A 16,292-nucleotide genomic window follows, 5' to 3' on the forward strand; every position below is an offset into this window, starting at 1 on the left:
CTAAGAACACAATACCCACACACACCTCTTAGGATTTTTCTGTTTTGGTTTGGTTTTGGGTGTTTTCTTCCTTTTTTTTTTTTTTTTTTTTTTTTGACAGAACCAGGGATTGAACTCAGATCCTTGCATTTGCCAGTCAAGTGCTTATCCTACTGAGCCATCTCCCCAGCCCCAGGGCGTTTTCTTTTAAGACAGGGTCTCACTATGTGGCTCAAGCTGGTCTCCAACTCAGCAATTTTCCTGCCTTGGCTTCCCAAATGCTGGGATTACAGGCATGCACCACCCCTCTCAGCATGGTTTGGTTTTCTGAGACAGGGTCTCACCAAATTGTCCATGTTGGCCTTGAATTCACTAGGAAACCGATACTGGCCTCTGTATTCTGCCTCAGGCTCCCCATGTGCTGGGATTACAGGTATGTGCCACCATGCCCGGCTAAAGAACCCCTCTTTAAAAATAAATTTTCTGGGCTGGTGAGATGGCTCGGTGGTCTAGAGCACCTACTTAGAACAAGCTTAACTAAAGCAAAGGGACCGCTGTTCAATCCCCAGCACCACATGCCAGCCAGCCCCGCCCCCTGGTGGGCTGAGCTGGACACACACACACGCACACACACACACATGCACATAAATAAATAAATAAAAAATTTAAAAAAAAAATAAAAATAAATTTTCTAGGGCCAGGGAGATGGTTCAGTGGAATAAGTGCTTCCCTGGCAAGCGCAAGGGCCTGAGTTCAATCCCCAGTTCAATAAATAAATAAATAAATAAATAAATTTTCCCTCCCTTGACTTCCTACATTCCTCCCTTATCTATTTTCTACTAAGTCATTATCAATAAAAGAACCTGAAAGAAAAACTTCCCAACATACTCACAGCAATGCTAACTTTTCCTAAAATTTGCTCAGGAATTCTTCCAGCTTTCTTCAGGACCTGATCCAAGGAACCCCCATCCTGAGAACAAAAATGCCAGGCCATTTAGTAACATTTCTCTCATTTCAGGTGTTAAACTGCAGGAGCAAAAAGCAAATCTGGCACCCGGCCCATCTCCCCAGGAGATTACCAGAAGCACCCACCCTGGCCTTGCTCCAGATAGCGACCACCAGCGACTCCAGCCCTGCTCTCTTCCCTAAGCAAATTCCAACACAGAATCCCAACCAGGGACTCACAGTGCAGGGGAGCAGCCAGGCACTTGGGCTCTGCCTCTGACGCCTCCTACCCAGGGGACCCAGGACCATGAGGATGGTCACCAGAGGACATCATACTTACACGCTCTTGAGTGGATTAAGCAAGCTAACGCACATAAAGCACGCAGAGCAGTACGTATCCATAGAAAGTGCTCAATAAATGTTAGCGCTTGGTCATCACTGTTTTCATCACAATGCGCATTTGGCATTTATTCTCCTAACAGTATAATTAACGAAATCCAAAGTGCATCGGACTAGAGTAGCGTCTACAGAGAGCAGAGATAAAAATGCTGTGGACATAAAAAAGGGAGCAGTCGTTGTAACTAAACTCAGAAGACAGTATTTAAGGCAAAATCTTTTTTGAGACAGTCTCACTAGTAGTTAGGGTTTTTTTGGGGGGTCAGGGGGGTAGTGGGTCTAGAACTCAGAACCTGGTACTTGCCAGGCAGGCTTATGCTACTCAACTACTTCCCCAGCCCCAGTTAGGCTGATCTTGAACTCACTATGCAGGCTTCAAACTCAGCAATCCTCCTGCCCCACCCTCTTGAGTGCTGGGATTACAGGCCTGCACCACCACTCTGGTTTGAGCTGAAATCTTACTCCTGAATCACACTGGGTTTTGCAATTGTCAAGTGGGAGGAGCAAGGGGAAGAAGAGAACAGAATGGGGCATTTCAGTAAGATCAAAGGAGAGGAGCCCTAAAAGGCCTCATACTCCTGGGATGGCACGTGATCCATTTCAAAGGGCTCTGCAGAGCTGCAGGGAGATCAGGTCAAGAGTGGCCCTGGGACCTTTAAGAGGGAACCACAGCAGGACAGGAAGGAAGAGAGGAGGACCAGGCAAGGCCAGGGAAGAGGTCTCTGCTAGGGATCACACTGAAGGTCTCTTACTTTTTTTTTTTTTTTTTTCCCCTATATTTTAGGGAAGGGTCTACAGGGTGTTCAGGGTTTCACTACTAGATCGGACTCATAGTGATTCTGTTTACAGCCTCCCAAGTGCTGGGATTACAAGCACATGCCACCATGCCTGGTCTCAATTGCTGTCTCAGCAGGTTCCAGGGGTGGAAAAGGGAAGGTCCCTTACTTAAATCCCCTTCTGGAGCAAGGCAGGGAACAGGAGGAAGCAATTCCTGCTCAAAGCAACAAAGCAGAAGTTGGAAAACAGGAGTGGCCCTGAGCTGGGCCTTGGTGACAGACAGAGACCAGTACCCCTGCCACAGAGATCACTTAGCCTCATGACACTGCCCACCCAGTGAGAGGTCACAGAAAGACAAGCAAAAGGAAGAGCAGAAGCCATTTCTATAAAATGCAAAGTGTACGAATGCCCACACAAAACAAAATTTTAAAATGTTACGAAGACTACCTTCAGTCTAGACCACAGGGATTTCTGCTGCATGACAGTTTCATCTTTTAAATGTTTTACCTCTTTAAATTCCTAAACTGGAGGCATGTAGCTAAGGATACAGTACTTGCCTAGCATGTGCTGGGTTCAAACCCCAGCACTGTAAAAAACAAACAAAAAACCCTATACACACTCCACAACACTAAGCTAATTAAGCTAATTTAAAGCAATAGAAAATTAAATCTATAAATGAGGTAACACATATGAGCGTCCATTATGTGTAAAGGCCGTATTAAGTAAATACAAAACTACTTGTTCTAGAAGAGGCGAGACTCATTAAAGGACACAGATCTTCTAAGAAATATTATCTGAATCAATGCTAAAAACAAACTATCAACTAAAAAAATTTATACTTATAAAAAGGAAAGTTTGGGCTGGCCAGATAGCTCAGCAGACTGAAGCACCTATTTAGGCAGAAGCAGGAGGGACTGGGGTTCAATCCCCCAGTGTGCTGTGCTGGCCCTGCCCCTAGGGAGCCACTGAGACTGGGCATGGTTGCGTGTCCCTGTAATTCCCAGGTTGAAAACAGGAGGATCAGGAGTCCAAATTGTGTAGCTAGACCCTGTACTAAATACATTTTAAAAATAAATAAAAAGATAAGTTTGAACCGACCAATTTCCATTATAGTCAACTAAAGGACGCTAATAATGAAGAGAAATGACGGTGTGGTCCTCAAAGGCTGCCCACTCTACCCAGCACACAGACAGCCCTGAACTCATGGCTTCGGACCGAGACGTACACCAGTATCACCACCCCAGGGGAGCAAGCACAAGGATCCAAGTTGGATTCCTGGTACCAAGACAAACAAAAACATGAATCTAGAACCAAAGAGCCCCTCTTTGAACACTGGAAAAGCTCTAAGGCAGGCAGGGCCCACGTGAAGCTCAGGTGATCCTGTTCTAGGAGCCTGGCTGCCCATGCAACACCACAGGCCCCTGCTGGCCAAATCAGGGCAATAGCACAGTCTAGGCAACCACGCCAGATAAGCCAACTCCTGGAAGCACCAAGACACCCCTATTTAGCCGTACCAATGGGAAGAGGGGCTCAGGGCAACAAGTTCCCACGCTACTTCTGTGTTTCAGCTTTGTTTAAGCGGTTTTGTTTTATCATAAGAGGACTAGATACTTAAAACAAGATAACAAATCCATTCTGTCAAAGCTTGATTCTAAAGAGGCTGAAAGCTAACCCTGTGGTTTTGTAGTTCCTTTCTCTATGCTGACAATAAATGGCACAACTCTCAACCAATAGCCAAAGGCAGCCTGGGGCAGAGGGGTGCCCGGCTAGGTGAGCATGTGCCACTTTCTAGGGGCTTGGCCAGGTACAGATCCATATAGGAGAGTGGAGGCTAGAGCCCAGCACCAAAAACTCTACCAGAAATATTAAAAAGATTTAACTGAGCCATCTCCCGGCCCCTTAGATTAAAAAGAAACAGCCACTGGGGCCAGCCAAATAGCTCAGCTGATTAAAGCGCCTGCAAGTAGGCGCAGGGGCCAGGAGTTCAATCCAAAGGCCTGCTGTGCTGGCCCCACCCCTGGGGTATGCTGAGTTAGCAATTGAGACTGGGCATGGTGGCATGACCCTGTAATCCCAGCTCTTGGGAGGCTGTAAACAGGCAGATCACTATGAGTCCAATCTAGTAGTGAGACCCTGAACACCCTGTAGACCCTTCCCTAAAATATAAATAAATAAATAAATAAATAAATAAATAAATAAATAAAAACAGCCGGGCACAGTGGTGCACACCTGTGATCCCGGCACTCAAGACGCTGAGGCAGGAGAATCACTGTGGGTTCGAGACAATCTGGACTACACAGTGAGGTCAAGGCCAGGCTGAACTATATAGTGAAAACCATCTAAAAAAAAAAAAAAGAAAGAAAAGAAAAGAAAAAAGAAGAAACACCAAGTCTCTTTCCTTTAACCTCTTCAACTACGAGCAGGGTTAGAAGACAACAGAGTTAGCAGGATGTCAGGGCCCTGGCTCATTAGGATCACCCAGAGTCGTCTGCAACTAACCTAGAACCTTGTAATTCTAATTCACTGCCTTCTCTCTTCGGCTGACTAGAGCTGCTAAATGGTGCTTATTTTTAGAAACCAGTTATTAGCTATGTCAATGGTACTTTTGTGAAGGTTTTCTATAGAAGAGACAAATGCTTTATGAAAATAATAGCTCACAAGCTTTTACTCCTGCATAAGAACCACTGACTCCAGTCCCCAGCTCCCTGGTTGCTCAGCTACCACTTGGGCAGGAATCTACTTCCCAAGACAAGTGCATTCCTTTAGATGAGGCAAGCTGCATCCCTTGGGCCTCACTGCAAACACAGCTCACTGCTGTGAAAGGCCAGCCCCAGCTGGACCTCCGGGAGACAGGCTCGATGAATGCTGTGGATGCAGCTGACTTTCAAATGCATCCAAAATGCATGTGCGCAATGGTTAGAAAGGGAATGCAGCAAGATGCCAGCAGTAGGTTTGAGTGGTGAGCTCACGGGAGCACGGTGTACAGTCCCTTTAGCTTTCTGTCCACTTCTGAGTGTTCATCATAAACCACCGAGGCTGAGTGTTAATGACACGGAACACCATGCAAAGACCTCGGTGGGCGCCTGAAGAGCCTCAGAAGCTGAGAGGGTAACTGGGAAATGCTGACTACAGCCCCATCAGAAGACAGCTCAAGAGAAGTGGTCGCCCTCAGACAGCTTCCCAGGCAGGACAATTGGGCAGGGTGCTGCCACAGGAGTTCCTGCTCAGGAAATGAGGACAGGGGACAGAAAGCTGGTTACTCATAACTGTGTGCACCTCGGCCCAGAGCTGCTTTCTGCTCAGCACTGCCTACACTTCCTGGCTGCTCTTTGGACATGAATACACCCAAGGGTCAGCACTAACTCCAAGACCTGACTCCCACGGAGCCCCCCGGCTGAGCAGGCCTTCTCCCTACCTGGCATCCCCATTCAGCCACCCTATGCGCATCACCTAAAAGATCCCTGGTATTGTGCTTGCCCCTCAAAAGGCTTTTGTCTGGTTGGTTGATTGGTGGCCGGCTGGTTGAAGAGAGAGCTTGCTAAGTTACCTAGGCTGACCTTGCATCTTCCATCCACCTGCTCAGCAGCCCAGCAACTGGGACCCCAGATACCCAGCACCATGCTCAACTTCTCAGAAAGGCTTCACCCTCCAACCTCCGATGGCCAGCTTCCCAGACTCCGGCTTCCAGGCTAATCACAGAGATATCTGCTCTGGGGATCTGCTCTGGGGACCATTATAGTAGCCATGCTCTATGGCTACTATAATGGTCCAGTGGGGACACCAACCACTGCTACAACCAGTGTCATCTTTTGCTAGAGAAGATTAGGAAAAGGGACACAGCAAGGACACAAAGGGCACGACTACTGTCTAAGAGTCCAGCATGAAGAAGCAGAATCTCCTCACAACATGTCAGCGTAAGACAAGTAACATCATCCTGCCCACCTGACAGGGGCAGAGACAAGCGGGCGGAGTGGAGGCGGCCGCCTTACCCAAACTCTGAGGCCAGCACCCTGAAATTTCACATCAGCCCTCAAATGCCCCTTGGCTCCCTATGAGACAGGGAGAAATGTAGGCACTCTAGACCTTGGGGACAGCTCAGGAAGAACACAAGCATGCCTGAAATAACACACAGCTGGTGTTCAGAAATGCTTCCGTCCACAATGCATCCCTGAGAGCCACTCAGGAGGGGAAGATGCTGCTCTCAACGCCTCCACCCTCAAGGCAGTGCTTGTGGAGTCCAGCACAGAACGACCAGGAAGTGTGTGTGTGTAGCCGAACCCATGTTATCAGCTAATGTAAACTCCAGCTGGCTGCAAGGGCCAAACACCCTAGAAAGCCTGCCTGTGACAGGGCCTCTGAGAACAGCGCTCACCCAGCGCTTCTCCAAGGGGTAGAAGTCCCAGGAAACACTCCCTGTCTGTGAAAACAGGGAGACAGGACACTCATGGGCAGGCCTGGTCAGAGATGCTGGTGCTTACTGGCTATGATTTGAACCCTCTACCCACCAGGTAAGGGATCAGCAGTCCATCTCAGTGACTGATGTGAGGTGACAAGGACCAGGGAAGCAGCAGAAGATTAGAGAGCTGGTTGCCACCCTCTCTAGTCACCCAGCACCCTCCTAGGATGCCAGCAAGAGCTAGGAGGAAGAAGGCAAGTTCCTTGCCCAAACCTGTCACTGTCTATCACCATCACTCACATACTGTTTCCCCTAGTGCCTGAGGACATGCCATTCATACAGCTTCACCTATAACCCTTGGGCTTGCTCTGAAGCCATCTCCATCACCACAGAGCAGAAGAAACCCAAGGCCCTGGAACAGGCCTCCAGGGTAACTAGGTGCCGAGTAGGAAGCAATCAGCAACCAGGCCAGGGGCCAGGCTGAGCCAGAAATTATTCGGTGCGTCCCACAGAGACTGTTTCACACCAGCTGCAGTGAGGGGGAAGGAACACTTCTCAGTAACCTCAGGACAGAAGACATATGCAGGAACTGTATCCTATACCAACCAATGTCACCAGAGGCAGAGACAGTGTACAGCCCTTCTTCATGACTATAATGGGAGGCAACAAGGAATGAGCCTCCAGGAGGGCTCTCGTGGGGCTCCCTGAGAGCTGGCACCAGAGGGGAAGGTCTGGAGAGACAGAAAGGAAAAGCAAGGAGCCGAGGGACACCTGGCTGGACTGAGCACACAGCAGCCACCGAGCAGCAGCCCATGAGCCCGTCTGTCTGTCAGGCATGGGAATAAGCCAAAGGCCAACATGTGCAGGAAACAGTGACAACTGAATCCAGGGTCTAAGCATGGGAGGCAAATGCTGTACCACTGAGCTTTGCCCTTTTTTAAAATTTTGAGACAGGGTCTCCCTAAATTCCCCAAGCTGTGCTCAAACTTACAACTCTGTCCTATTAATCCGCTGTGGAAAAAAACAAAACAAAAAAAAAAACAACTTACAACTCTTCTGCCTCAACCTCCTGAGTAGCAGGGATTATAGGCTAGAACTGCAGAGTGTGCCAGACTACCCACCTTCTTAGTTTAATTCATCCCCAGCATGTTGAGCATGGTGGCTCAACACCTGTAATCCCAGCATCCAGGAGGCTGAGGCAGGAGAATGATTGCAAGGTTGAGACCAGTCAGTGCTACACACTGAGCTCAAGGCCAGCCTGAACTACATAGTGAGACCCTATCTCAAAAAGACAGACCAAGCGCCTACTTAGGCAGAAGCAGGGCCGGGAGTGAGATCTCAAGGTGTGCTGAGACAGTGATTGGGACCGGGCGTGGCGGTGCACCCCTGTAAGCCCAGCACCTGGGAGGCTGAGAACAGGAGGATCGCTACGAGCCTGATCTACGCAGTGAGACCCTCTCATCACTGCAGATCCTGTCCTAAATTAAAAAAAAAAAAAAAAGAGATAAACAGCAGCAGGAAAGAAAAAAAAAGACAAACATTCTCAGCAAAACAAAGAAAATATAATAATGGTCATTTTATAGATGTGGATACTGAGCGAAAGACAGGCAAATCTGTCCAAAATCACAATGGGAAGGTGACAGTCAGTAAACAATTCTCAAGCATCTGCGATGTGCCAAGAATGGCCTGGACTTCCGAGACTCACGGTAAACATGAGCAAGCACTCTAGTGGGCTTCTGTGGACCACAGATGTAGACAAAAACCTGCCAGAATCTAAAGCCCCTCACACCATGTTGCTTAACAGGAACTGAGTAAAACAGCAGCCACAAAGCCAGCTGCTCTCTCTGAAGTCCTTGGCCAAGTGGATGGAGACAGGCCTGGTCCCTTTGTTACTACCTGATGGATCCCAGAGAGTTTATCATTGGGGTCAGACTGGCAGGGTTTCAATTTTTTTTTTCTTGTCTTTTTGAGACAGGGCCTTGCTGTGCAGTTCAGGCTAGGCTTGAGCTCACTTTGCAGCCAGGATGGTTTTGAACTCACTATGATACCCCTGCATCAGCCTCCGGAGTGCTGGGATTACAGGCATGTTCTACCAATACCACTTACTACCTGCAAGACCTAAGTAAACTGATCAGTTTCTCTGTGCCTCATTTGGGTAAGTTTATGTACTCATTCAAAAAGACTGTTAAGAAAATGTAGGGGCCGGGGAGATGGCTCAGTAGACATAAGTGCTTGCCTGACAAGTGCAAGAGCCTGAGTTCAACCCCCAGTTCCGTTAAAAAAAAAAAAGAAAGAAAGAAAATGCAGTACCATGTTGGTTTGCTTAGGGTAATACTTGATATAACACACACCCACTGAATACCAATTATCATTACTAGTATTACCACCAGTATTATTATTGTTAGTCCCTCAGAAGAGAAGAAAAGAATTCCAGGCAGTTGTGGTAAAAACATTGGCTAGGGCCAGCCAGATAGCTCACCAGATTAAAGCACCTGCTTAGGCAGACACAAGGACAGGGTAGGATCCCCGGCAGGCTGTGCTGGCCCCACCCCCGGGGCATGCTGAGCCAATGATTGAGACTGTGTGTGGTAGCACACGCTGCTTGGGAGGCTGAAAACAGGAGGATCACTAGGAGTCTGCTCTGTGTAGTGAGAACTTGTAAACCCTGTACTAAATACATTAAAAAAAAAAAAAAAAACACCACTGGCTGTTTGCATCCTTTTTTTCTTTTTTTAAATATTTTTTTAAATTTTATTTATTTATTTTTTTTGTGTGTGTGTGTGTGGCCAGCTCAGCCCACCAGGGGGCGGGGCTGGCTGGCATGTGGTGCTGGGGGATTGAACTGTGGTCCCTGTGCTCTGCTTGGCTTAGTTTGTTCTAAGTAGGTGCTTTAGACCACTGAGCCATCTCACCAGCCCTGTTTGCATCCTTATAGCAGCAGCCTTTGAACATCCTGACTTTCCCCAACTACCACTAATATACAGCAGTATACCACTAATATACTTCTTGCCTGGGCTGGAGACACCCATCAGGGTGCACTCAAAACAGATTATAAATTCTAAAGGGCAGGTTTCACTCATCTCCATAAATTCAGAACCTTATAGCCAGGACCCAGCATTATACACAATAAAAGGGTTTAAAACGTATTAACTTGATTTTAAACACATCAAAATCTTTTTCTTTTCATTTTTTTTTAGTTAGACAAGGTCTCATTAATATCTCAGACTGGTCTTGAACTTGATTTGTAGCCTAGATTGGGATCAAACTCAGTGATCTTCCTGCCTCTGCTTTTTGAGTGCTGGGATCACAGGTAGGAGTCACCACACCCAACTCAATTTTTTCATTTTTAGACAGAGTTTCACTACATCACCCAAGCTGGGCTCAAGCTTGCAATCCTGCTGCCTCAGCCTCCCATATGCTGGGATTACAGGCACATGCCACCACACCCGGTCCACATGAAAATCTTAAATCCTCTACATAGGAGATAACTGGGAGGGGACCTTAGTTACTTCCAGCATTTTTGAAGACAGGCAGGAACCTACAAAGAAGCCAAGTTAAGTCCAAGATCATGGTATGGATCCAGAATCTCAGGGAAACACCAAAGATTAGGCGAGAGCTTCTCAGTGCCAGATCACTGCAGCCAGCTGGCAAGGCTGCGCCACTGTAGGAGACCGCCACACTGTGTTCCCCTGAGAAATGAAGCCCCTTGCCTCCATCTTTATCTGATCTTTACTTCAACCCTATTTACTGAGATATGTGGAGCTGGCTATATACAGAAGCAGACGGTCCCTTAATTGGCCACAAGAATGTAATCGAGTCCGGCTAAGATGCTGTGAGTCTTAGCATAGCAAAACGAGTCAGAACTGACTCCCACTGATGGATGGAATAGAGGCTCGAGCAAGAGCCTGTCAGATTCCAGAGCTAACACATGAGCTAACATCTCAGCTTGAGGCCACGGGGCTCAAAAAGAATTACAGCTTCCTGGCAGTAAAGGTGCCATCCTGGCATGTATCAAACTATCCATGCACCACTAACTGGAGAGCCTCCATGCCTGGTGCAAAAAAGCTGTTCCTCCTTACAGCCATGCCTGCAGTCTCTCTCCCAGCACTCTGCCACTACACACCTCTCAAGTCATTAGCTCTTGGATTCATGGCTCTTTGTCCCACAGAGAGCACTGGGTCATCCAGAGTTCTTCAAGTGCTGATTATTCTCTTTGCCTTTTTCATCTGTGTGCCGTATTGCCAGGTTGGAGCCAGATGCCCTCTGAGGGTGTTCCGGTACCTACCATGTGCTCCATGCAGATGCTGATCTCCCCATCACTGTAGAAAGCCCCGTAGAAGCCCACGATGTAGGGCGAGTTACACTCATGCAGCACCTGCAGCTCACGGATGATCTGGTTCCGGATGGCCGGCTTGATCTCCAGGTGGATGAGCTGGGGCAGGAAGGTGGAGGGAAGTGGGGTTGGAGAAGGAAGAGAGCGTCTATGCACCAGGCAGCTATGGGCACCAGAAAGCTTCTCAATGGGACAGCAGCTGAGCTTCTGCTTTTGGGGACAAGGCCTCTGCCTCCCAGAACAAAGTGGAACACAGGGCTTGCTCCTGAGGAGCCTGGGGAGTTACGTCTGTGGAGAAACTGGCCTTGGGGGCTTGGTTTCCCTCAGGCTGGGGTGGAGAGCATGTGGGACCAGGTTATGCCAGCCTTGGCTGCCCCACAGCATCCTTGTGACCTTAGCAGCCTGATGTGCTTGAGATTTAACCGAGTCTCAGGCACCACTTTATAGCTCCCTAACAGGGTCACTTGTCCCAACTAGAACAAGTGACTGGCACCTTAAGTGGTTACCTACTAATGCTGAGCTTCTAAAAAGTGCCACAGTCAGCTGGGCATGGTGGTGCACACCTGTAATCTCAGTATTCAGGGGGCTGAGGCAGGAGGCCAGCCTGGACAAAGTGAGACCCTGCCTCAAGCTCTCCCTGCAAAAGGAGAACCAGTGCCACAGTCATGTGTCCAAGGACACGAAGTGCAGTTGCAGGCATGAGGTGCAGTAGCTGGAGAGATCTGGGTAAAGGGCACAAGCACAACATGGAGCACAACAGACATGGTGGCCTGGAACACAGAGGAGTCCAAGCTCTCCAGGTGAGGCTGGTGTAAGCTACATTCAGAAAGGGCACCAAGGATAGATGTGAAAGCAACATCCAGCTCAAATAAGCTGCCTTGAAAGAGGTCAGAAGTGGGACTGCAGGAAGCCACAGGGAGCCACAGGTGACCCAGTCACACCAGAAACAATCCGACCAGGTAACAACCCAGCACCTGCTCCCCCATTCACAGCACACAGCACCCACAGAAGGACCCCTGGCTGGTATTTCCAGGCCAGGGGTAGGGATTCACACAGGGACACAACCATCAGGGTCCTCCCTCAAGCCGAGATGAGTCTGGCTTCCTTCTGGCCTGGCCCCAAGCAACCATTCATCTAGGTAAGCTCACCTTTCGGGCCATGACCAGGCCAGACGGCTTGTGGGAGACCTTGAACACCACGCCACCATTGCCGGCGCCCAGCTCGCTGATCTTCTCAAAGTCGTCATCTTTCAGCTCGCCCACCTTCTGTTTCTGTGTCAGGAAAGCCTCGAGGCGCTTCCGCTGCTGCTCATCCAGCTCCAGCTCCTCCAGCTTCTTCTGTAAGGCCTCTAGGTTGGTCCTGCACAAGTGGGAGTAGGACACACGGTCACCAGAGTCACCCGAGAGTGCCTGTCCTGGGGGGTCCCTTCACCCAGCCTCCCCTCCAGCTTCACATCCTCATGTGTAAGATGAAGGCACCAGGCTTTCAATACACTGCATGCTTTCAGGAGACAGCGAAGAACCTACTAAAATCAAGATAGCCACCTTACGCTGCTTGAAAGCCTCAGTTCAGAAGCCCCCAATGTTAGTTACATAACATTTATATCATACACTAAAAAATAAATAAATAAATAAATAAATAAATAAATAAATTCCTTAAACTTTCTCAGTTGAAATCAACCCCACTTTAAACTGAGTCATAAAGGTAACAACCTTCAGTTCTGGTGCAATCAGGTCCAGGAACCAGGCTAACCAAAATGTAAAAAGTCTCTATACAATGATCGTGAGCTGACACCACTCAGCCTGCACTCACATGCTGGTTCTCTACCACAGGGCCAGGCCCTTTGCTGAGTGTCCCCTATAAAGAGTGCCACGCGTCACCCAGCAGCCAGAACATGAGCGGGGCCCATGATTTCACACCAAGACAAGCCAGAGATACCTGCTGAATAATCACCATGTAAAATTTTAGTCTTATGGTGTTTCCCATCTTACTGCTCATCTAACATGACAGTGATATATTTCAGGACTTGCTCTTACTGAGTTCCCAGTGCTTAGTTAAATGCATGTAAAGGAAAAAAAGGTGTCTGGGGATGCAGCCTCATGTAGAGCACTTCCCTAGACATGCAGGGCAGGCAAGGCGCTGGCTTGGGTCCCCAGCCCGAGAAAGAAAGGAAAAGAGAAAATCACTTCATTTGTAATCATTTTCCTCAGTTCATATGTATTTAAACACACTGCGGGCTACAATGCCAGCTTGCACAGTCTGAAAGGCTCTCATGCATGTGCAGGTTCTGGGGGGTGTTGATGGGCACGCACCTGGCATGGCTGTGTGGGCATACTGGGCATCATTCGGTGTGTCCAACAGAACTGAAGAGAAGCTGTTGCTGTGAGGTGGTCAAGAATTTGCACTGCGTCCCATCTGATTTTACCCTAGTCTGCACTGTGACACAGCAGCAGAGGTGACAAGACAGCCCCTGCTACACTGCAGAACGTATGCGTACCACCAGACACAGAGAGCTCTGAGCTTGGAGGTAGAAATAAGCATAACCTTCCATGTCCCCTCATACCATCGTCAGGCTTGATTCGGGACAGACTCTCCCAGCACCTACCTGTTTGTCAGCAGAGCCACTGTTCTCAACAGAGACTCAGCTCAGCACCAGAGCTGCCCTTGGCAAACACAGTATGTCACAAAAGAGATAAGACATAGTGCGGAATCTTCCAAGCACCAGGACACCCAAAGACACCCAGGCATTCACACCAGGCACCCCGAGGACCTTGAATACTGAGACATCAGAGAACTTTGACCACAGATGTTTGCCAATGGGGCTGGTGAGATGGCTCAGTGGTCTAAAGCACCTACTTAGAACAAGCTCAGCAAAGCACAGGGACCGCGGTTCAATCCCCCAGCACCACATGCCAGCCAGCCCGCCCCCTGGTGGGCTGGGCTGGCCACATACACACACACACACACACACACACACACACACACACACACACACACACACACACACACACACACACAAATAAAAAAAATAAAAAAAAAAAAAAGATTTAAAAAAAAAAAGATGTTTGCCAAGACCTCACTTGGGGTCCTTTAGGGCCCCACTTGACTCCCTCTGTCCAAGCCCCAGAAAGGCTCTGCTTTTCTCTGTACCACACAGACAGCCTTTTTGCCTTCCGTCAGTCTGCACCCAGGCACAGTGAATTCCATGCCCTGCTGCCTCGACACAAGCCTGGTGGTCTTGACTGGTCACTGCCTCCTGCCATTCCTTGTAACCACCACCCCAAGTCCAAGGGGGCACGTAGATGTCACTGACTGTTGCCCAGTAATCAGGGAAGGAGGGTGGAGCTGGGTGCTGAATTACGCTCGTCCCCAAACTCACGAAAGCCTCAAGGCCAGTGTGACTGTCTAGAGAAGGACTACGATATGGTTTGTGTCTAGCTGCCTCCCCAAAGCCTCACGCAGTGATGGATGGGGCTGTGGGCTTCTAGAGTTTGTGTTTAATTCACAATCCAGTCCTGGGATTATGGGTGTGAGTGCTATACTCGCTCTGGAGCAGATAGCCTAAATGCAATGTAAGGAAGGGAGCGGGGCTTGCTCTCTGCTGCAGCCACTGCTCCTCTCTTTTCATTCTTGCTGCTTTTGCTGTTTTCTGTTGCCATGAGCTGCTGCCCTGCGCCATGTGCTACTCTGCCTTGGAGCCAGCCGAGTATGGACTGCAACCTTCACAAACTTGTGAGCTAAATAAACCTTTCCTTCCTTAATTCTGGGTGTTGGGTATTTTGTCCCAGGAGTAAGAAAAGTAACAGAGGTACCTAAGGTTACATGAGGTCAAGAGGGATGGGTCCTAATCAGACAGGCCTGGTGGCCCCTTAAGAAGAGGAAGGTGGTGCTGGGGAGATAGCTCAGAGGCATAAGTGCCTGTCTGACAAGCGCAAGGTCCTGAGTTTGATCCCCGATGCCAAAAAAAAGAAGAGGAAGGTGGTCAGGCACACAAGCACACAGACAAAAGCAGCCATCCACAGACCTGCCAGAGGCCCCCAGGACCTCCATGCCTACACCCCAAACTCAGGCTTCCAGCCTCCAAACTGAAACCAACATGTGCAGGTCAGGATAAGTCTCGGCACCCAGACTACAGGTGGCTAGGGAGCATGAGGAGCACCTCTGCGTCCTCTCCACAAAGAGGCCAGCTGAGGGCCACCTTTAGAGACATGTATCAACCACAGACAGAGCCACCACTCCAACTTGGATGAGGTCACCCTATATGGAGGGCCCTGGGCACCAGCCGGAAATACAGGATCCAAAACCAACGTAAAAAATATACCCAGGGCCCTTCCGCCTCCCCCTCAGGACAGAACCAAGACTGAGCCGGAGTTGCCGCAGGGCCTTCCAATCCTGCGACCATCTCCCAAGTCTGGCCAGGCTGATGAACCCAGCAAGGACGCCTTGCACCTTGATGTTCAGAACTGAAGGAGAAGAGGGACACACTGGACAAGGAGATAAACCAGTTAATATCTGAAGGCTACAGTGTGGATGAACTGGAGGCGCACATCTCCCAGCTGCACGAGTGCAACGATGTCAAGGACGTGGGGCAGATGCTGCTGGGCAAGCTGGCCGTGATCCGAGGTGTCGCCACCAAAGAGCTGTACCCAGAGTTCGGTCTGGACGTGAATGACTGAGCTGAGCCTCGGGCCCACGGGGACCGGCAGATGTAGATGCCAGAAGCCATCGAGCCACCCAGCACCTGGCACGGTTGGCCATGAGAATATGCTGGCAGCCCTTTTCCAAAGCATCAGTCTCAGGAGGCCACCGAGAGAAATGGACCGAGCAAGAGGGGGGCCTAGCCCAAGGTTCCTGGAGTGTCCCACCCCTGTGGTGTGTGCCCTTGTATGTCCCATCTGTTAATAAACATTAGCACCAGCCAGGCATGGTGGCACACACCTGTGATCCTAGCACTCAGGAGGCTGAGGCAGGAGGATCATTGCAAGTTTGAGACCAGCTGAACGACAAAGTGTGCCTAAGGCCAGCCTGAACTGCATAGCAAGATCCTGTCTCCCAAAGACAAAAAATAATAAATAAACATCAGCATAAAAAAAAAAGAAAACAAAAAAAAAACCACCCAGGGTGGGTATGAAGGGCAGAGAGGGATGGGAGGGCTGGGAGGACTGGCCGGAAGACAACTGTGCACCTGTGAGTGAGCTACACTTATTAGCTCTCTCCACAGCTGAGGACAGCAAGAAGACAGAGCAAACTGAAGCTGGACAGAGGGGTAAAATGCCCAAGGCTGTGGGGCTACTACAAGGCACACCAGGACGGCCTGGGGAGAGAAACCCTACATGACACTGCACCTCCTCTTCAAAGGCTCAACAGCAGGCAGGTGTGGTGGCACACACTTACAAACCCAGTCAAGACAGGGCAGTTGGGGCTGGAGAGATGGCTCAGTGGTCTAAAGCACCTACTTAGAACAAG

At 49.3% G+C, this 16,292-nt stretch overlaps 1 protein-coding gene and 1 pseudogene across 1 annotated transcript in view; one reads left to right on the forward strand and one right to left on the reverse strand.

Annotated features, from left to right (window-relative positions):
* Map2k1 (mitogen-activated protein kinase kinase 1) overlaps positions 1–16,292 on the reverse strand; it is a 66,094-nt gene that overhangs the window by 16,778 nt on the left and 33,024 nt on the right. Inside the window, exons 2-4 of the mRNA XM_004628799.2 lie at positions 11,975–12,185; positions 10,779–10,925; positions 872–949 (exon numbers count right to left, since the gene is read on the reverse strand). Coding sequence (XP_004628856.1) covers positions 872–949; positions 10,779–10,925; positions 11,975–12,185 — 436 coding nt within the window. The remainder of the gene's footprint in view (positions 1–871; positions 950–10,778; positions 10,926–11,974; positions 12,186–16,292) is intronic.
* On the forward strand, positions 14,923–15,527 carry LOC105741847 (annotated as a pseudogene).

This window comes from Octodon degus, unplaced genomic scaffold (genome assembly GCF_000260255.1).
Source record: "Octodon degus isolate 3935 unplaced genomic scaffold, OctDeg1.0 scaffold00026, whole genome shotgun sequence".
Classification (NCBI taxonomy): domain Eukaryota; kingdom Metazoa; phylum Chordata; class Mammalia; order Rodentia; family Octodontidae; genus Octodon; species Octodon degus.